General features: G+C 47.0%; 2 protein-coding genes across 2 annotated transcripts; one reads left to right on the top strand and one right to left on the bottom strand.

Annotated features, from left to right (window-relative positions):
- Nucleotides 1–11,186: 11,186 nt before the first annotated feature.
- On the top strand, nt 11,187–13,501 carry LOC135389317 (putative nuclease HARBI1). The gene is made up of 5 exons (XM_064619383.1): nt 11,187–11,373; nt 12,082–12,351; nt 12,444–12,556; nt 12,650–12,757; nt 13,472–13,501. Exons 1-5 carry the CDS (start codon nt 11,187–11,189, stop codon nt 13,499–13,501), a joined length of 708 nt encoding a protein of 235 aa, XP_064475453.1.
- A 2,343-nt stretch (nt 13,502–15,844) lies between these two features.
- LOC135372778 (uncharacterized) lies at nt 15,845–20,889 on the bottom strand. The gene is made up of 8 exons (XM_064606249.1): nt 20,654–20,889; nt 20,456–20,581; nt 20,221–20,380; nt 19,257–19,420; nt 18,969–19,177; nt 18,528–18,864; nt 18,072–18,199; nt 15,845–16,531 (listed from the first exon to the last, which is right to left on the bottom strand). The coding sequence occupies exons 1-7, from the start codon at nt 20,863–20,865 to the stop codon at nt 18,100–18,102; spliced, it is 1,308 nt and encodes a 435-aa protein (XP_064462319.1). The 5' UTR covers nt 20,866–20,889; the 3' UTR covers nt 15,845–16,531; nt 18,072–18,099.
- Nucleotides 20,890–21,738: the final 849 nt, after the last annotated feature.

Here is a 21,738-nt window from a genome sequence, read left to right as displayed (position 1 = left end):
CCTTCCGATATTGACGTGCAAATATTTTTATAACTATTGTAGATTCGACATACAAGTTCTCGCATCTTGAATTCCATAATTTGCACCATATCTCCGAATACGACCATGTCTAGGACGTATTGAAATGCAGCGATAAATGAATCGTTTCGCGGCTCCTCCTTTTCGGAGCAACTTTTGATCAGGTCCTCCCATGACGTATGGTAACGAGTACAAAATCTGTCCATCTCTTCAATGTATAGCAATTGTCTGTTCTGTTTGTAGTGTGCCTCGACATTTAATTAAATCATATCGGTGCTAATTCTATTTATTAAAATTTTATTATCAGGTTTATAATGTTCCACCTGACGTTAGAATTATGAAAGTCAATTTACAAGAAAAGATGTAATGTGTAATGAAAAAATGTGTGATTTCAATGATTCTACGTACAAGACAGCGCTAGAGACCCTCCTTCCCTAACTTAACTTGCGGGAGTCAGTTTATGGCTTTGTATACCAAGACCATTGTTGGGTTCCCCTATACTCCCTGCGGGCGTAACCTTAACGAAAGTGTACGGGAGCTTCCCTCTCTCACTTCGTTTCCAATAGTGGGTCCTGAAATGAAAAATACGTGTATCTGTGATGTATATTTGCGTTGCGTGATTACTAAAAATGTTTGCCTAAATTAATTACTGCCTTTGACTTTGTTTCAGATGATCACTCGATTCATATTAATAAAAATATTCTACTAGTTGGGAATGTATTTTTGAGCTGTGTGCGTTGATTTTTGCTGTAGCAAACACAATAATTTACATTTCAGATGAGTTGTTTGTGGCTTCTGCGTATATTGTTTGCGCCGATAATATTTTCTCGTTTGCTTAGAAAGTCTATTCTTAGATTTTTTGCGTGCTATTGTTTTTTGACGGAATTCTTATTGTGTTCTTGAGAGTCGAATAATTCCAATGTCTATTTGCAATCAATAAAAAATTCGTCTCTGTACACCAGTCCTAAGAATATTTCCTTTTGGCGGAAAGAATGTGAAAAAGAGAGAGGATTTCCCCAGCCCACAGATTGACAACCGGTTCCTCACTTTGGGCTGTAGAGATGGAGAGAGTGACCCCACCGGGCTGCATAGATGGAGAGAGTGACCCCGCCGGGTCTCGAGTCTGGTTGTACTGTGTAAAGCATAGCTGTGTTGCGTGTTTGGATAGCTCTGTCAAGGTAATGTTTATAGTGCCTGAGCAAGATGAAAATTCTATATTGTTAGCTCGGAAGGTTGATTTTATGATAGTTCAAAAGATATATTATTTCTATTTCAAATTGTAATGTTTGATAGTTTGTTTCGCTATTATTTTCCTGTGTGTTGTTTACATGTTGGCAGATGCATCGTTCAAATCGTTTCTCTGCTATTCATCCGTGCATATTTATCGTTTTGATTTATTCTTTTTCAATTATTTTCCTGCATGTGTCTGTTGTTTACCGTTGGTAGATGCACTGTTTAGAGTGTTTCTCTGCTATTCACCGTGCATGTTTCCTGTTTTGTTAGATTGTTCTTCAACTATTTATCCTTTGTGTACCTCTTGTTTACGTGTTGGATTTTGGCTCTCTATTAGCTGATGATCTTGTTTCAGTAATATTTTCCTGTCTGTTGTTTACACGTTGGCAGATGCGCCGTTTAGAGTGTTTCTCTGCTATTCGTCCGTGCATGTTTATCGTTTTGATAGATTCTTGTTTTCATTTATTTTCCTGCATCTGTCTGTTGTTTATATGATAGGTTTTGATTCTCTATTAGCTGTTGATCGTGTTTCTCATTATTTCCGTATGCCTATGCTGTTTACTTAATAAGAAAATGATTAATTGTGTAATGTTGGAATAATCTTCCCTATTGCGCTCGAAAATGTTCATAACTGTCAGGTGTACGCCTCCCGTCTTCAACAAATCAGGGCAGATATTATTAGAGCTGATTGTTGGCTAGAAGTGTGCTATGTGTTGAAGTTCATTTTTTAATACCGGGATTCGAACCTGGGAGGTACCCGGGTTCGAATCCCGGTGCCGGCTGTGCTGTCTGGGGTTTTTCCTGGGTTTTCCTCAGTCGCTTTCAGACATATGTCGGCACAGTTCCCCTAGAAGTCGGCCCAGGACGCACATTTCCCCAGGGCGTCAGTCGTGACGTTGCCCACATATGTGAGGCCGACAACGGCAAGCCCTTTCAGCATCACCACCACCACCTCATTTTTTAATATATTTTCTGTATTGAATTCACAAAACAAAGTAAGGTTTGTAGTGTCTCTTAGAATGAAAATTGTATGGGGATGTCATGATGATGTTTTTATTACACAATGATTCTAGTCTCCTCCTCTGTTGTTTTGATTAACCAATGTAGTGTTATAGATTTGATTTCCTCTTGTGTTCGTGTCCCATGGTCTTCCAGGTTTTCTGCTGTCCACATACATATATCGTCACTTGTAATTAAAGCTCCAGTATGGTGGTCATGTTTGACTTTTTATAATAAAACTTTTAATTTCGATTGTAATCATATTGATTAAAAATATCTTTTTTGATTAAAGTGTCATAATGGAATAAAACTTTTAATTTTGATACACGCACCACCTGAAAAAAAATTGCGAACGAAGTCGTCCCAGGGTGAAAAAATCGCCAAAGATGTCAGCCCAGTGTGTACAACCATAAGTGTACGCTCAGCTCATCAGCCCGCTGGTAAGCACGCGGACAGCCCCTCACCTGCGCACCACCCATAACGCGCTGAAAAAAAAATCGCTTGAGAAGTCGGCCCATGCGGAAAAATCGCCAAAGAAGTCGGCCCAGGGCGCACCGAGCCCGTTGGCCTGCTGGTAACCACCCGGACAGCCCCACACCTGCGCGCCACCTACCGCGCTGGAAGAAAATAATAGAAAATCACTAGAGAAATCGGTCCAGCTATTGTTCTTGAAGTTACATATCAGAACTTTGTAATTAAAACTCCACTATGGTGGTCACATATAATAATGATATAGTTTTTATAATAAAACTTTTAATTTTGATTGTAACCGTATTGATTAAAATATATTCTTTGATTAAAATGTGCTACCCATTCTGCTTAATGAAAACTTTCGTAATTATCAGTAATAAAGAAAAATTCTGATAGTCCTTCAATGCTATTGCATCAGATTTTTTGGCTAAGTTTTTCTCCTTCACACTGAGTCATAACATAATTCTCGACACTAATGACTTTAATAAATATATTTTCACTTGTACTTTTTGTGTATGAGCCTTCTTTGCATGTAAACAGCCTACTGCACACCAGTTGTAGCGGGGAAAAATTAGCGATTCAAGTTGGCTCAGGCTGAAAAATGACGAAAGAAGTCAGCCCAGGCTGAAAAATGTGAGCGGGCAAGCGCGCACGCAACCCTCCGGCCACGCTCTGCCCACCGCAGCAGCCCTCCACCCGAGCGCCGCCTGTCGCGCACTGGAAAAAATACGCGAACGAAGTCGGCCAAGGCTGAAAAACGGCGAAAGAAGTTGGCCCAGGCTGAAAAATGTGAGAGGGCAAACGCACACGCAGCCCTCCCCTCGCCGATAATCGCGCGGACAACCCACCGCACAGGCGCCGCGCAGGGAAAATACGCGACGGTGTCCCAGACGCTGTGGGGGTTCGAACCAGACACCCATAGAGCTAAATCGCATCCGGTCTCCCTCGATACCACCTCCTACTACTCTCGATCTCCGCGTGAATTGCGTCACTAGGCCTTCATAGCCGAGTTCACCACGGACGTACGTCACATCACCGGCCCCGACAACGTCGTCGCCGATGCCTTCCCTCGCTCACCAATAGTAGCGCTAACGCAAGCGTTCCCTCCCGCGCCCGACTATACTGCTTCGGCGCACGCACAAGCCTCGGACACCGATTTCCAAGCCCTCCAACCGTCGCCGCATTCAGTCAACCTCCAGCGCATTCCCTACCTCGACACACCGCGCGGGCTACTCTGCGACATGACGACGGGAACGCCGAGGCCCCTCGTCCCTCTCGCTTTCCGCCGGCGTCTCCTCGACACCTTCCACGGACTCCATCACCCGGGTATCAAGGCCGCACAGCGGCTTATCGCTGCCGGCTTCGTTTTGCCTTCCATGAGCCGGGACGTCCGCCAATGGGCCCGAACATGTCTGGCTTGTCAACGCACGAAGGTGCAGCGGCACACAGTATCTCCGACACTGCAGTTTCCAACACCCGACGCCCGTTTCCGACATATCCACCTGGACCTAGTGGGACCTCTGCCCACGTCGTCCGGCCACTCCTACCTACTCACAATCGTGGATCGTTTCACGCGCTGGCCGGGGGCAATACCCATCCAGGACGTGACTGCCAGCGCTGTCGTCCGCGCCTTTCTGCACAGTTGGGTGGCCCGTTTTGATGCTCCAGCTGTCATTACTACGGACCGAGGGCGACAGTTTACTTCGCGACTTTTTACTGATGTCTGCCGTTTTCTGGGAGCTCGCCACCATCAAACCACTTCCTACCATGCCTGCGCCAATGGGATCGTAGAGCGCCTCCACCGAACCCTCAAGAGCGCCCTCCGAGCCAATCCTTCTGACCAGTTGGTAGAGCGATTGCCCCTCATCATGCTGGGGATACGGTCCGCCACCCGGTCTGACTTCCCACTCTCAGCTGCCGACTTGGTCTTCGGTGCCCCACTGCGTCTGCCCGGGCAATTCTTCGATGCAGCCTGCCTCCAGGAGCCGGCCCCCGGTCCCCTCAACTTCGCCATCCGTTTGCAGGCTTATTGCACGGACTTCCGGCCGCCTCCCACCCGCCCTTCGTCTCAACAAATTTTTGTCCACCCTCAACTAGCCACAGCCACTCATGTTTTCTTGCGCCATGACACCACCCGTAAGCCGCTGCAGCCCCCTTACGACGGCCCCTTCCTCGTCCACTCCCGCCAGGGCAAGACGTTAACCATCCGCCTGCCCAACCGTCTGAAGGTTGTTTCTGTCGACTGTGTCAAGCCCGCTTTCCTCCCTCCTGACGACTCGAACGACCCTCCGTCGCCGCATTCGCACTGCCTGAGCGCGCCTCCTCCTCGTTCTCCTGCCCGCCGCGTCAGCTGGACGTCTGGTCCACCATCGGTCCGCACTGTTCCGCGGCGACCTCTGGTTCAGCGGGGGCGTCCTTGTAGCGGCCTCCGCCGACGATGAAGCGCGTGCTTCCGCCCACGCTCTCCACACGGAGTTCATTCCATCCGCGGCCACCGTCCAATAAACATCTGCATTCCGCTACGCTCCTGGCCTATCCCTCTTAGCCGCGCTCACATACATATATACATACGCTTACATATCAGAACTTTGTAATTAAAACTCCACTATGGTGGTCACATATAATGATATAGTTTTTATAATAAAACTTTTAATTTTGATTGTAATCGTATTGATTAAAATATATTCTTTGATTAAAATGTGCTACCCATTCTGCTTAATGAAAACTTTCGTAATTATCAGTAATAAAGAAAAATTGTGATAGCCCTTCAATGCTATTGCATCAGATTTTTTGGCTAAGTTTTTCTCCTTCACACTGAGTCATAACATAATTCTCGACACTAATGACTTTAATAAATATATTTTCACTTGTACTTTTTGTACGCGAACAAAGTCGGCCAAGGCTGAAAAATGGCGAAAGAAGTTGGCCCAGGCTGAAAAATGTGAGAGGGCAAACGCACACGCAGCCCTCCCCTCGCCGATAATCGCGCGGACAACCCTCCGCACAGGCGCCGGGTAGGGAAAATACGCGACGGTGTCCCAGACGCTGTGCGGTTCGAACCAGACACCCATAAAGCTTAATCGCATCCGGTCTCCCTCGATACCACCTCCTACTACTATCGAGTCTTGGTCCCATATGCTATAGCATATGTCAATGGCTTGTGGTCTGTGTAGACCGTGAAATGGCGTCCCTCAAGGAAGTGACGGAAATGTCTGATCGATAGGTATACAGCAAGCAATTCCCGTCCGAAGGTGCTGTAACGGGTTTCTGTCGGTTTCAGGGCTTTGGAAAAGAAACCGATCGGTTGGAGCTCCCCACCGGGTGTGACGCTGTGGAGCGCCGCCCCCACAGCCTCGGAGGACGCGTCGACGAGCAGGACAGTTGGTGCGTCCGGAATGGGGTGGGCAAGTACCGCACAGTCGGCGATCGCCTTCTTAATGGTCAAGAAAGCGTGCTCTACGGTGGGTGTCCAGTCGAGTGATTTCGACGGTCCGCCGGGGCCGGCAAGCAGAGCACAAAGCGGGTTGAGAAGCTGGGCGCAATGAGGCACAAAACGCCGGTAAAAATTTACCAAGCCCAGGAACTCTAGGAGCTTACGGTGGGTAGTTGGGCGGGGGTAATTGTCGATAGCAGCGACCTTCCCACGGAGGGGTGTAATTCCGGATGCGCCAATGCGATGGCCAAGGAAGGCAATAGATGTTAAGCCGAGCTCACACTTTGCAGGGTTGATCACTACGCCGTACTCTTGCAAGCGGCGAAAGAGCTGTCGTAGGTGGTCTTCATGTTCTTTGGCGGGGCTGCTGCAATACGTATATCATCAAGATATACAAAGTAGAAGTGAAGGCCGCGCATAACCTCATCGATAAAGCGCTGGAACGTCTGGGCCGCATTACGCAGCCCAAAAGGCATGCGAATGTACTACTCAAACAAGCCGAATGGCGTTGTAATGGCTGTCTTCGGGATATCAGCAGGCTCTACCGGTATCTGATGGTAGGCCTTGATGAGGTCGATTTTTGAGAAGATGTTGGCACCGTGAAGGTTGGCAGCGAAATCGGAGATGTGAGGAATCGGATAGCGGTCCGGGACAGTCGCAGCATTTAGGGCGCGGTAATCGCCACAAGGGCGCCAGTCCCCAGGTTCTTTCTTAAGGACCATATGGAGTGCCGTGGACCAGGGGCCGCTAGAAGGCCGTATGTAGCCCGGAGAAAGTAGGTGCTCGAATTCGCGACGAGCAATGGCGAGCTGCTCAGGCAAAAGTCTTCGGGGGCGCGAGTGAACCGGCGGGCCTTTGGTGATGATATGATGCGTCGTGGTATGACGAGGCGGGGTGTCCGTGGGCGGCAATCTGATGACGTTAGGAAATTCATCGAGGACGTTACGGAATCGCTGCGAGGCAGCGGGTCGGGCGAGAGCTGGGCTTAGCCGCAGGAGGTCAGCCCCGATAATGGCGTCGGAAATGTCCGCAATGATAAATACCCACTGGAAATTTCGCCGCAGTCCAAGGTTTAATGTGAGTGAAGGCTCTCCGTAGCATTTGATCGGTGAGGAATTGACTGCTTGTAGCATGTGGGAGGATAATCGCCGACGATCGGAAGCACGGGGAGGGATGATACTAACTTCCGCACCGGTGTCGACGAGAAAGCGGATATGGTTGATGGAATCAGTGACATAGAAGAGGCGGCGACCGTCTGATCCAGCAGCCGCTGCCGCCTTCAGTGGCTGGAACTGGAGTTTTCCTGCCATGTACAAGACTGACGGCAGTGGTAGGCCAGTGCACCGAATGTCTCATGATACCAACAATAAGATGATTGTGCTGGAGAAGGAGAGCGGTAGCGGCGAGGGGAGCGGCGTCTGCGACGAGGGTCATCCCGATAATAAGGAGGAGGAGAGCGAGGGGGCCTTGAGGTAGAATTGACAACAAGAGTTGTCAGGCCGGACACTAAGTCAGTGAGACGGTCTACGCTGGACTGGAGCGATGTGACGGTGGTAGAAAGGCTCGCGATGGTAGATGCTTGAGAGTAGCTGGCACCGAACTGGGCCGCTGAAGCTGGGCATGGTGGGCAAAAGGCAGGAACAGCAGGATGGGAAGGAGCGGGGGCGGCTGGATCGGTGAACCCATGAGATCGGGTGGGATCCCAGCGTTGGGGTCACCAGTTTGTGAGCGCGGCTAAGACAGAGAGGCCAGGAGCGTAGCGGAAGGTAGATGTTTATTGGACGGTGGCCACGGATGGAATGAACTCCGGGTGGAGAGCGTGGGCGGGAGCACGCGCTTCTTCATCGTCGGCGGAGGGCGCTACACCGTCATTTGAAAGAATGTAGATGTGTGAACTAGAGCCCTGCACGGGCCGGCTTTTCGGGGCCCGACCCAGGCCGGGCGCATCGAAAAATGGCCCGGTCGGGCTCCTGCCTTCATGTTTTTATGCGGCACGGCACGGTCCGATGACCTAGTGCGTAGAGCCCGGCCCTGCCCCGTGACTCAGCGCGTAGATCCCGGCGTACTACTTCCAGCCTTGACGTACGCGTTTCAAGCGCTTATCACACAAGAAGAGAAGACACGGCCACAAATATACAAGAACTGTCGGTTTAAAGGACGACGGAAGCGAAAATAAGCTGCAAAGCTGTTTGCCTCATATTGCGATGTGTACCAAAACAATCCGGAATTTGACTTAGATTTACGTATATTGGTTGAAATGCCGCCAAAATCGCGATATAAAATTCGGCCGCGGAGCACTCTGAGCCCCTGGTCAGCGTCGCCGCGCCGCCGTAGCAGACCACGGAAGTGACGCACGTCGTCTCTCCTGTTGGAGCTCCTAACTTTCATTTCGCGGTTGTTTTGCGATCGGAGATTGATTTTCGCTACAAGAAAAATTGTATATGCTCGTGAAGTCTTTCATGGCTGTGCTTCAGCAACGCGAGGGCATAGTGTCCCTTGCACGAACGACACACGGATAGACAGCAGAAACATAGCGTCAAACATCGACTGACGTTTATTACAAAGACAGCACTACCGAGGCTGGGCCCCAAAATCCATCCGACGGAAGGTGATCTCATTCTCTCTAGGGATTGCTGCTTACATTGCTTCCTTACTTCCTTACTTACCTTGTGTTCGGCCAGGATATGTTTAAGAACAAACACGCTCTACCAGTCTGTGGTTGTTTCCGTGGCCGTATTGGCCATTGGCGCTCGACTGGCAATCGAGAGATGTGAAGTTCAAATTCCGCTGATGTCTGACTTTTTTGATGACTGCATTATTTCAATTGTTACCGAAAAACAGGAATCTTATTCTCACCTCGAATCCGTCTATGCCTACTTGTAGACAGGCGAAACAAGACGAGTAGTGTGCAGACATATTGTTGACGAATGGTTCAAAACAAATCCAGAGGTGCTCACTAGCATCGTGATAAAGCAGCACAAAGACGCGGACAAAGAAGGAAGACAGGACGACTGCTAACTCTCAACTAGCAGTTTTTACTAAACAAAACATGTTTATATACAGGGGGGAGCCTGCCCCTAGTCACATGACACCATCGGGTTACACTGCAACGTGTTCCCGAGATAACTTATCTCCGCGGGGGAGAGGCTCAGTGACGGAGCGCTTATGCATTGATCATCGTCGTGTTTTGTAATGAAAAATGCCTCTACTATTTCCCTTGTTAGCTGCTCATTGTGTACTGATAGTGTCTGTTCGCGCGAAGTCTGTACTATCAGTACACAATGAGCAGCTAACAAGGGAAATAGTAGAGGCATTTTTCATTACAAAATACGACGATGATCAATGCATAAGCGCTCCGTCACTGAGCCTCTCCCCCGCGGAGATAAGTTATCTCGGGAACACGTTGCAGTGTAACCCGATGGTGTCATGTGACTAGGGGCAGGCTCCCCCCTGTATATAAACATGTTTTGTTTAGTAAAAACTGCTAGTTGAGAGTTAGCAGTCGTCCTGTCTTCCTTCTTTGTCCGCGTCTTTGTGCTGCTTTATCACGATGAATGTACACCAACTACCCCGCTTTCACACACTCGTGCTCACTAGCCTTGGCTTGTCAACGAAGTACATCAGACTGAAAGAAAGAGCGGCCCCTTCGGTATTTTCACGAAAACGGAAGGCACAAATGTTTACCTCCACTTGGCGTTTTGGCGTACGTCCGATTCCCGCTACGGAGGAAGAACGGGGACGAAGAAGCATAGGTACGAACCCATCTGTCATAGGATATATCGCCATAAGACTTCCACGAGATCTCCGAATCGAACATCTTCAGGCGTTATTCGAAATTCGCCGTGTTTATCCCGTTCACCGGGCAGCCGCACATGGAGCACGAGAGATATTTGACGTCACGCGCTCCTCAGATTTTCCCGCAACGCTTTGCGGCAGCGGATGCGCCCCATGGCGATCGTGTCGGGTGGGCGGCTCAGCGCGCTCGTAATCGTCAAAAATATGCCCATCCGTACAGTGTACTCGCAAAATACTTGTGCCACCATAATTCTCCGTAATATCTAGACCTTGTTCGGACCCTTTTTTTGCAATGGACAAATTTCGCTTCCGTTGTCCTTTAACACCGCAACACACGAGACCAAATTAAATCCAGAGGCGTGTTGCTCACGGCACCCGCGCGTCATCTTTGGTCTCCGTTGCCATGCCAACGGCACAGTCACGTGGAGCCATTCGTCTCTTCCGCTAAGAGGCAGCGTGCTCGCCACTCTACCATGGTCATGGCCAGTGATTTCCCCAGAAATTTACTTCTGGGGGAGTGCCGAGCTTTCAAGGGGGGGGGGGGGTTATACTTGCTGAAGGTTCCACTTACGGATTTTTTCTTAGACACGTAAAGAATCGTGGCACAATGGTGACATATCTGCACAGCTTTCCCGGTTTATTTGTACATGTTATTACGTTAGAACACAGTACATTAGAATACAGATTCATCATGAACGGCATTTCAACATTAAGATGTATAATCACACGACCGAAAAAGAAAAGAGACTAGCACCTTGTCTCACGAAGCTCAATGAACACCTAGCAACCAACGGTGAAAACCTTAGAATACCTTACTTGATTGAGCTGGGCGCAAATGGTTCTTCATGATCCACATTGAGTTTACGTGCCCGCACGCATTCTTGCTCGTATATGTGCGCAATATATGCATTGAACAGTCACTTTGAAATGATTTTGGCAAATGCATGGTACGATCATCTGCATGACTGGTCCTACAGCCCAAGTTTGACAGTACAGGATGTAATTCGCTGCGCTGGACTCACTACCAGAACGTGTTGGTGGCCGAGAGGGGTGGGGTCACCTGAGAAATTTTAGGGGGGGGGGGTTGCAAAAATGCAGGGAGGGTGTACACCCCCCCTGGGGGGGTGTAGGGAAATCCCTGGTCATGGCGTGACTAATTTGTGGTCGCGAGGAGACGCAGCGCGTGAGACTCAAGAATTTGAATCTTTGGCCGTCAGCGTCGTCACATCGAGGAAATATGGCGGAACTCTACGCCTTTCTTGCTGACGAAGGGGTCAGCGAGAGCGAATCATCGCGACATTTTCGTGAACACCGCGATGCCTTCGACAGCAGTGTGACAGAAGAGGAGTTCATCGGCAATTTTCGATTATCCAAGGCTGCTGCCCGGAAGGTGTGTGACGCCGTTGCTGATGACTTGCGCCTATGTGAGTTTCTTTTCTGTGTTAGGACGTGTTTCACTAACGTCGGCTACAATTCAACCCGAGAGCAGTGCACGGTTTCATTAACGCGTTTCATGGACAGTGAGGCTCTTTTGAAACGAATTGACAAGGACGCAAGGTGAATTCCTGTAACTTTAGTCAGTGTTGACGGAAAGAAGTCCAATGGTAACACGGGGTCTTTAAGCAAGGCCTAACAGGTCCTAAACGTCAGGTTATCCTTCAATTCTGCATCATGAATGCTAGTTATTCGCGAAGATTCCAGGAAAATGCCGTCAGCTGATAATACAGTGCGGACCACAGAACGACAAAGTCTGAGTGAACCCAATCTCTGTTTGAATGTGGCTAAACTGACGTTGGTGAAACGGGGCCTGTGCAGTGAAAAGCTACAGCACTGCGATAAATGTAAGGGAAATGTAGCTTCGGAGCATTCATGAGGTTTGGTTGTACGTCAGCTATCGCAATACAGCGGTAAAAATCTGCACTTCATTATCGTTATTTCCCTGATGTTCTTGTTCCACACTAGTTGCCAGGAATAAGAAAACAGTAAAACAACAGCCTACACTCGCGTAACAGCAGGTTTTGCTTTGATCATTGCGTTGCGATTCCAAGAGGAAGTGCTTGAAAAGCTAATAGATTAATAATTGTGAACAACCAAGTTCTTGGGATCATTCTGAAATAAGTATCCACTTATAGCCCAGCAGTGGCGCAGCACAACTCTGTCAGTGGAGCAGAGAGTCCTGATGGCACTCAGATTCTATGCAACAGGAGCATTCCTGGAGAACATCGCCAGTGATGAATTCATCGCCACTACAAAGCGCCCGGTCTCCGAGGCTATCCATGCTGTCAGCCTAGGAATAATTAAAAATTTGGGACCGAGATATCTGAAGTTCCCGGCATCCACCGAAGAGAAGGTGGCCATCAAACGGGACTTCTACGCCATAGCAGGGATGTCCGGATGCCTTGGTAAATTTAAGTGACAGTTCTTTTCCTTTTACATTGGTGTTCATATGATGTTTCTTTTTAAATAAATGACAGGTGCTGTTCTTATCATGCAGGTGCAATTGATGGTACTGCAATAGCCATCGTCGCCCCGAGTCGCAGTGACCCCCGCTTTGTTGATGGGAATTATTATTCCCACAAGGGATACCACGCCCTCAACGTGCTAGGGGTGAGAGTGTGATTCTGAATTAGAGTTGCTATGACAGTGACAACGTGCTGAGCTTTTATTCAAATTTGGCTGCCTAAATTATGTTATTTGCAGATCTGTGATGCCAATCGCAGATTTCTCCACATTGACGCCGCGTACCCCGGGAGCTGCCACGACTCCTCAGTGTGGAGCATGTGCGAAGTCCGTCTGCGAGCACCGAAGGTATGTGGAGCATTTGTCTCAACTGGTTCAGTAATGGACTTCAAAATTGCACTTACAGTAAGCAGGAGGATGTGGGGGACAGGGGGGTTAGTATGCATCCTGGGCCGACATCAGGGGGAACTGTGTCTTCGTGAAATCCCAAGGAAAACTTCAGACATCACAGCCTGTGGTAGGATTCAAACCCACCACCTGCCAGTCTTCAGCACAACCTCCGTTATTACCAATGAGAGGGACTCCTTAACCCGCTCGGCCAAACACTCTAAATCAGGTAACGCATATGTAACGGTTAAGTACCGCTTGGCCAGGAGGTACATTTTTTAAAAAAACGTACCTCTTAAATTAAGAGGTACGAGTGCATGCGCCCTCACATGCGGTACATGTAACGGATAGCGCGCAGCGATTTAGGCCTACCCGTCGGGGTGCTTCCCCTCCTCCACGATATATTAAGAGCGCCAGGAAGCTACGCTGCACGATAAATATAACAAACTAATACCTTTATTCGGAAATTATATCCATTTCAGGGGTGATGCTTGTCTATCGAGAGCGTGCAGTGTCATGATGCTCAAGCACCGAACACATGGGGCACAACGTATATGGATGGACGCCGACCACTCCATCTCTCCTTTACCATTGCAGCTGCTCTGTGGTAACGCTTCTTTATCTCTTCCACACCTTTGGATTGCTGTTCCTCCTCAACTTCCGTTTTTTCCGCAGAACGTAACACCAACCACAGTAGACGATTGACCCACTCATTTACGACATCGCCTGGACGTAACCTAGGAGAAAATACAATGTAAAAAAAAAATCCAACAACCGAAATAGCTTGCCTGAAAAACATGCCTACTTGCTTGTGTAATCCAGGTGTAAAGTGCAATCTAGGCTCCTCTAATTCACGCATCAACGTTCGTGCATGAAGCACAAAGTTCGTTGTCTCCGTCCCTCAGTCGTTGTGTCGTGCCTGCCGGTGATCACGACCACTGGGAATCAGAGCGAAGATGAACGAAAATGCGTCGTCCAGACGAATAATTACTTCAGAGATATAATACGCACCTTAAATGACTCCAATCTTGAAAGCGTCGAATGAATTTCTTCGAAGACCCAACAGGCTCGTCCTCGCTCCCCGACGTTTCAAAACAAACTGATTTGCAGCGGTTCCAAGAAACGCATTCTTCCCAAACGTGCGATCCCTCACGGTCACGGCTTGAAGTTATTACACTTCTTTGACAGAATGGTAGTGCTCATCCATTACGGCACTGCTGCATAAGGGAATTTATTGACTGGTATTCGGAATCACGCGAAATATTTTTGCAGCGCATGGATATCGTGAGAAGGCGTTCGTACTCATGCGCCGGAAACACGCGACACACATGGGGTACAGCTGCTATAGATCGCGCTTAAAAAGTACCTAGCCGGTACGGATGGGTCTCGGAGCCCTTGTACCGTATGAATTTCGCAGTGGTCGCGAACTGTACCTGCTGGTTGAGGACTGTACCTCATGTGTACCGCTTGGCCTTCATGCCGTACATATCGGGTGCCGGATTTAGACTGTACCGCTGGTTTTGCTAGAAGTAGAGGCCAATATGGAAATATATATGTATACGTTATAGAAGAATAGCAGTCGTCCTGTCTTCCTTCTTTGTCGGCGTCCTTGTGCTGCTTCATCACGGTGAATGTACACCAGCTACCCTGCCTCCACACACTCCTTCATATATGTAGCTTGGTTTTGGATTTTTTAGTAGAGTAGCATGCTTTGTGTACACGTCAACATAAAAGTATTTGATGCTGTTGTTGTATACATCATTGCATACAGCAGATATATTAACTGCAGAATTAGACGACTTCGGAATTGGTACATTCACAGAGTAAATAGGCATACCTTCCATGGGAAGGTGCAGGTTTATTTTATACGAACTACATAAATATTAAATATTTTTCGGAACAGTTTGTCTACTGATGTCACGAGCTCACAAGTGTAACATCCATCAAATAATTTCAGTAACTATAGCTTCCTCTCTTCTGCGCAGGAGATCTGGGGTACCCTCTTGAACCATGGCTCTTGACTCCGGTTCGTTCTCCTGCGACACAGAAGGACCAGGCGCACAACGAAGCCCACTGCAAGACCCGGGTTCGAATTGAACAGTGTTTTGGAGTTTTAAATATGCGATTCCGCTACCTTCATCGCTACAGGACCTTGCACTTTGCACCTGAGAGGGCATGCAATATTATCACTGCGTGTGCAGTTTTGCATAATATGTGCATTGACTACAATTTGCAAGATCCTGAATGCGAAGATGAGGGCTCCGATCCCGATCCTCCTGCTGCTCCCGAGGAGGATTGGGATGATGTAGAGAGCGGTGCATCACTGAAGCTGGATTCACACATGCGTTTTTTGAGCGCGTTTCGCGTTCGCGGCGCCGCGAAACGCGAGCCGCGGAGCGTTTCCAGCCGCTTTTCGAGAACCGCTCCGTGCTGCAGCTTCGGACAGAAGAAACGCGAACGCTTTTCTCTCCGTCCAATAGCAGCACTCCGAAGGAGGAGCGGATGTCACGCTAACTTCCTGTGGCTCTCGCCGTCGTCGGGTACAAGATAAGATGGCGGGCGGCAAGTTCAACCTGGAAAAACTGCTCGACTGTACACGAGAACATCAGTACCTGTTCGACAAGAGACACCCCGACTTTAAGAATGCTCAGTTGAAAGAGGAGACATGGGAGAAGATTGGGAAGATATGTGGCATCAGCGGTAAGCACTGCGGAAGTCCGTTTTCGTGGCGATTGGTGACACATGTAGTCCAATTTCAGGGAAACAGTGCGCTGGCAAATTTAAAAACGCCAAGGACAAATATAAGAAAACGTTGCTGGCGCTCAACGAGACTTCGAGGAGTGGCGCAGGGACGAAGGATGTTAAAAAAATAACATGGCCACACTTTAATCAAATTCACGACATACTCGGACCGTACGTGGAGGACGCGCCGTAAGTACTACAACGCCCTTTTCAGCATTGTAATTTGTCCTTTGCAGTTAATTGGGCTGATAAATATTTCCTTTTAGAATAATAACAAACGTGGAAGTAAGAGAAGAAAGACAGTCCTCAAGGTAAGTGCAAAGTATTTATTCACATAGGGCAGCATTGAGATTCTCTCACTTTACTATTTATTTAACAGATACTGCAGGCTCTTCATGTAAGGGTGCACATACGAACAAAACTGATACATAAGAATTGTCAAGCCACTGATAACACTGTGTAGTCTTACCAAAAACGTACAACAAAATCAAAACAAGCAATAGCCCTATGGCCACCGTGCACCTCAACATAAAAAAGCAGTATTAGAAAATCAAAATTATGACAGATGCAAAGACCATGAAACTGTCTCTTCCAGCCCTTGGTTTAATCTTTCCTGATCACATGTATTGTAGTGTACAGCAGTGTCTGCAAAGTCTAATGTTCAAGCTTGGTCCAATACTTCCTGTGTTGTCATTCATATATACCAAAAAGAGTAACGTCCCCAGAACAGAGCCCTGTGGCACCCCTGACCCTACATTTAACACATTGGAGCCTAATTTCATGCAGTTCACAGTCCCCATCTCAACTGGAGGGCAACCAGCTGTCACCATCCCCACAGCAGAGTTCCCAGGCAGACATAGGATCAGAGTGAGTGGGGATGTGTATTTACATTAGGTGTAAATTTAAACTCTTATTGGGCTGAGCATGTATGACTGATGTTTTCACTCCATCTGTTGCAGTCTTTTTGCTGACCTCGACTTCCTGGAAGATGATCTGTAAGTAAATAAGTACATTCACAATTGTATTATTCACACATGTGACGTGCAAGTACGTAAAAAATTTGTGTCTAGTTGGGGGCCTGCATGCGGAAAATGTGTGCCTTGCCAACATCTTTGAATACGCTGTTGAACCCCTGACTTACTTTGTTTTAATCTTCTGCTTGCATAATGTTTTGCAAATAACTTATCACAATGGTCACATCGACCAAAAGTTTGCACTTTAACAACCTCTGAACAAATACTTCAGTGGCTTCTCATACACTTTACATAGTTGTCATCTCTGTCTTATTACCCATCAATCTAAAACAGACCTCAAGCTGAAGATTCAGCTGAAAAGACACCACCACCACCACCAGCGAAAAGGCGGAGATTCATAAAGAATAGACCAAATGAGTGAGTATGGGTTCATGCGAGGTGAATGTACGTGACAACGTAATGTTGTATTAGGTGCACCAAATATGACGACACCATGAAGTTGTGCCTTGAGAACCTGAAGGACATCCAAGAAAGGCGAAGGAATGCAAAGGAGGTGGCTGACGACGTGCATGTGCAATGTGCAGCACTTGCAGTGAAATTGCGTCGCTTAGACAAAGATGACCAGGATGATGCATTACACGAAATGGAGGAGATTCTGTATAAGTACCTAAAGAAAGCACGAGCGAAAAAGCAGCAATATGTAGAATCTTTTGTCTAGTCCACAACGCAAGAACTTGCAGAAATGAGATTTTAAATTTTCCGTCCCGTTCCTTCCACGTCATATGTTTTACTTTGTCATTCTTAGTTGTTTCATGTGCAATGTTTTATCTTCTGGTATTGTGCAATTCCTAGATTCTATTTTTTTGTCCCGGTTCTTCCACGTCATATGTTTTACTTTATGTCACTCTTAGTTGTTTCATGTGCAATGTTTTATTGTCTGGTACTGTGCAATATCTAGATTCTATTTTTTGTCCCATTTCTTCCACGTCATGTGTTTTACTTTATGTCATTCTTAGTTGTTTCATGTGCAATGTTTTATCTTCTAGTACTGTGTAATATCTAGTTTATATTTTTTGTCCCGTTTCTTCCACGTCATGTGTTTTACTTTATGTCATTCTTAGTTGTTTCATGTGCAATGTCTAGTACTGTGTAATATCTAGTTTCTATTTTTTGTCCCGTTTCTTCCATGTCAAATGTTTTATTTTGTCATTCTTAGTTGTTTTATCTTCTAGCACTGTGAAATATCTATTTTAGCATTTTAAATACATGTTTCTCTGTGATATCCTGGAATGTAAGCGACCTTATTATACAATGTACCTGACTTTCACTATGGGCAGCTGAGGAATGTCCACAAAAATGTGCAACGCAATGCAATGTCTTTCGTGGACATGTGATACAGGAATATGATTAAAAATGCATTTTCAATGATTATTTACTTGTCCCAACATTCTATCATCTACCAAAGGAAACTAATGTTCTACTCACCAGCAATATGCACAAGAAATGCAGGAAAAGTACACAATGCAAACAGGGTTTGAGAAAAGACAGAAGGTGCACACCTTGGTGGTGGACGTCACTTCCATTTAATCAGGTGCCCCAGTTTTTCTTGGCTTTGTCTTCCTGGAATGGCAGTGCACCTTCTTCCATGAAGTAGTCAGCCAAGTGCTCTCTCACTTGATGTGCAGCACTACAACAAGTTTCATCCAATGTTTTAATGTTAAACAGAAGTAAAACACAGCCTAGTGTTGAAGAGGCAACGAGGTGGGAGGTGAAACATAGCTTTCTGAGGAGCACATGACGAGCAAGCAGGCAAGCATGTGTGCAGGTAGATAAACATAACACATTATTGAATCTTCGAAAGATTAGCAATGGAGACACACGAAAAAAAGACATGACACCACAAGATGGTGCCAAGCGAATGTTACCCTCATGTGCAGTCCACCAGCATGCTTACTCATAATATGTTACACATTTTCCTCTTTGCAAAATTAAGCAAACATGTGAAAACATAAAACCTTGTGCAGCGAAGGCCTGTTCTTGGAAACTGCGCCAGAGCTGGCCTTCCAGCTTCTTCAGTCCTCCACATTCCTCGAACTTCATCCCCTTCAGATCCTTCACGGTCCACTACCCCAGTAGGGCAATAGCAAGCCTTGGATGACTCTGACTCACTGAGGAGGAAGTTGTGCAGAGCAATGCATGCAGCTACAATACGTCTAATGTTGTCGTCTTTCGCTGCAAACGGACGCCGCAAAATCCTCCATCGTTGTGCAAGTACACCGAAGGCATTCTCAATTATCCTCCTGCCTCGAGAATGGCGGTAATTGAACACCCTCTGCCTCATCGATGTGATACCTGCACCAACACAATGATATACTTATTTTCTGCATGGTGTACGATATGTGATTTGATATGGGGTACCACTGAAAATATTGATCTGCAAAACACATCCGACATACTTCGCTTGGGGAATGGTCGCATGAGAAACGTCTTCAATGGGAACGCCTCATCGCCCACAAAAAAGTAGGGAAGCTCTGAACGATTCCCAAGAGGACTCGCTGGGGGGATGTTGGCCTCTCCAGACACGACGTCCTTCAGAAGGGACGACTGGGCAAATATTCCGCCATCGCTCTGACTACCGTGATGACCTATCTCAACATAGATGAACCTGTAAAACAGTGTTTTAATTGCAGGCGTATGGTACGGCTTGGATTCCAAGTTAGTTCATAAAATCATGCGAGAAGTACCTGTAATAGGCATCACAGACAGCAAACATACACTTGCTAAAAGTGCCCTTATAATTCCTGTCAACACTCTCTGATTTGGCAGGGCATTGGACAACAATATGCTTGCCATCCATTGCACCAATGCAGTGTGGAATGTTCCAGCGCTCCAGGAATCCATGTGCCACCTGTTCACACAAAATGGAAGAATGAAAATAGCCGCGTGGCACAGCATAAGTCAGAGAAATGAACAAGCCCAATATTAAGCAGTGCTGGTGGTAAGACATTACTGTAACTACGCTACTTTTTCCAGTAATAACTTGGCTCATTGTTTTGGAGCTCCAGTAACTTCTTGAGGAACTACTTCCTTTTTTAGAGAACTTTGCCAAAGTAACTTGAGGCAAGTTCCTTTTGTTCAATTCTGATCCATAAGCAGGGAAAGCTGCGGCCTCACCCTATAATGATGTAGGGCAATCGTGTGGGCCCCAGTTGTATACGTGTATGGTACTGCTGGCTCTGCTGCCATGCTGTTACGTGGTGAATTGTACAAATTGGCCACACAAAAAGGCCACGCTTGGCATGGTTCGACCTCACAATGTTCCAAATGATGCTCCCCTCGATACGAAAATTCCAATGCCTGCTTTGTGCTGAGTTTAATAATTCTACTAAATCATCAAATACCACCCTGCAGATACACATAAAGGTATGCTTATTTCATTATATCAAATACTGGAGCAATCTTGATACAGTAGTAAAACGTCTACCACCACCCATACATTAAACAGGCAATAAACAGGTATACAAGGTGCACTTTTTAAAATGCATTGTGACACGTTGCCGACAGTGAACGTTTAAAAAAAAACTGTTGTCACAAAAAAGTAAATAATGGCCTCACACCAACATTTTGCACACAATAACTTGACTTATAACGAGTTTCTTTTATCGAGTAACTTGCTCATCTCTAATAATAAAGAGCAAAAATACAAACCTTCATCCAGTCGTCCACTGCTCTCGGACATTGCACATGAAGTGGAGACAGCACGTCCCAAATGACTTGACACGTCTCTGACACAATGCCACATAGCGTCGACCTCCCGATCAAAAAGTTGAACGAGCTACTGCATAAGTAATCCCCCGCAGCCAGGAATCTAAATACCAACAGTGTGTCACTGAGTTACACGCTGCTGCTAACGATACGCAGCGAACGAACGATCACAACAAACCTTAAGGTGGCGGCGAGCCTTTCATCTGGCTTGATTGATTTCCGCCACCGTGTATCCCTTTTGCGTAGCCTGTCTCCTACTAGACTAAGCAGTGAGTCAAACGTCCTCGGGGGCATGCGCAAGAAGCTGAACAGAACAGGCTTGGTTACACGTTACACAAGGACAAGTCGAGCAAATGGGCAAATGAGCAGAACTTACTCTCGGTAGTAGACCTCGTCATTTGCCCTGCGCAAGCCGGGAAGAAGGTTGTGGGCTTGCCCAACACAGTCCCGCTCCCGCAAACAAGGACGTACCCACCACTTCCTTTTCTTTTTCCGTTTTGTGGCAGCAGAGGCAGTGGCATAAGCAAGAAGGACGGTCATCAACACTTCTTCTTCCCGGTCCAATTCAGCGGCGTACGAAGCATCCATCTTTGAAACCAGGATTGGATTGGATATTTGCGAGAAGATGGCTACGAAGTACGATGAGTGCCGTGCTCTTCGAGAATACGCGTGAGAAAGAAAAGGCGTTTGCGAATGCGTTTCTCCCATGTGTGACAGGTTACCCAAGACGCGAACGCAAACGCTCTGGCGGCGCCGCTTTTTGAAACGCATGTGTGAATGGACCTTGACTGCTCAGGCAGTGCACCGCCGGCAACAAGTTGTTAACAGATATTTTTAAATGTGTATGGCATAAAAGTACAAGGGCCACATAATTTCTAATCTATACATTCTAATTTAAAGGACTTTGTGCACTTTGGGGTAGCCCTCTGTCCGGGAACTCCGGTGACATTTTATTTAGGACTGATTTACACCAAAACCATGGTACAACCATGGTGTCTACCAAATTCCAGACTTCAAATTCCCTGACATGTTCACGTTTTCACTTCCCCTTTCAAGGAAAATCCCTGACCCAAACAAAAGGAAACTTGGTACCTGCAGCTACATTTTAATATAGATCCCTCATGAAAGAAATCATTTATTGAGTATTAGTGAGGCTGCCTTACCCTTTTGCAGCTTGTCATATTTGCAAACTCCTACTTGCTGCTACGTGGCTGTGGCTTAGACACTCAACAACTGATTGGCACTCCCGAAACATGACCAAGGCACTTGTGTGTAATTTTGCTTGGCTTCAACTGCTTTCTGCCAAATTTCCCGAGTTTTTCAGTCACATGAAAATTCCCTGACAAGTCCTGGGTTTGCAGGTTGGTAGACACCCTCAAAACACCACAAAAGCGGATGTCAGAAATTGAGAGTATGCTGGGATACATATGTTCCCCAGTTTGACCATGTCATTCCATTAAG

Source organism: Ornithodoros turicata, chromosome 1, assembly GCF_037126465.1.
Source record: "Ornithodoros turicata isolate Travis chromosome 1, ASM3712646v1, whole genome shotgun sequence".
Taxonomy (NCBI): Eukaryota; Metazoa; Arthropoda; class Arachnida; order Ixodida; family Argasidae; genus Ornithodoros; species Ornithodoros turicata.
This window is presented reverse-complemented; position numbering and strand designations above follow the sequence as displayed.

What these genes read in the sequence shown, in the direction of transcription:
- LOC135372778 (XM_064606249.1), bottom strand. Translation starts at nt 20,865, where the DNA reads ATGGATGCTTCGTACGCCGCTGAATTGGACCGGGAAGAAGAAGTGTTG. An exon ending in CAGTGGACGACTGGATGAAG is followed by an intron (nt 19,421 to 20,220) that starts GTTTGTATTTTT and finishes TTGTGTGAACAG; the next exon opens with GTGGCACATGGATTCCTGGA. An exon ending in GTCTGTGATGCCTATTACAG is followed by an intron (nt 19,178 to 19,256) that starts GTACTTCTCGCA and finishes ACTGTTTTACAG; the next exon opens with GTTCATCTATGTTGAGATAG.
- LOC135389317 (XM_064619383.1), top strand. Translation starts at nt 11,187, where the DNA reads ATGGCGGAACTCTACGCCTTTCTTGCTGACGAAGGGGTCAGCGAGAGC. An exon ending in TGCTGATGACTTGCGCCTAT is followed by an intron (nt 11,374 to 12,081) that starts GTGAGTTTCTTT and finishes ATCCACTTATAG; the next exon opens with CCCAGCAGTGGCGCAGCACA. An exon ending in ACGCCCTCAACGTGCTAGGG is followed by an intron (nt 12,557 to 12,649) that starts GTGAGAGTGTGA and finishes TGTTATTTGCAG; the next exon opens with ATCTGTGATGCCAATCGCAG.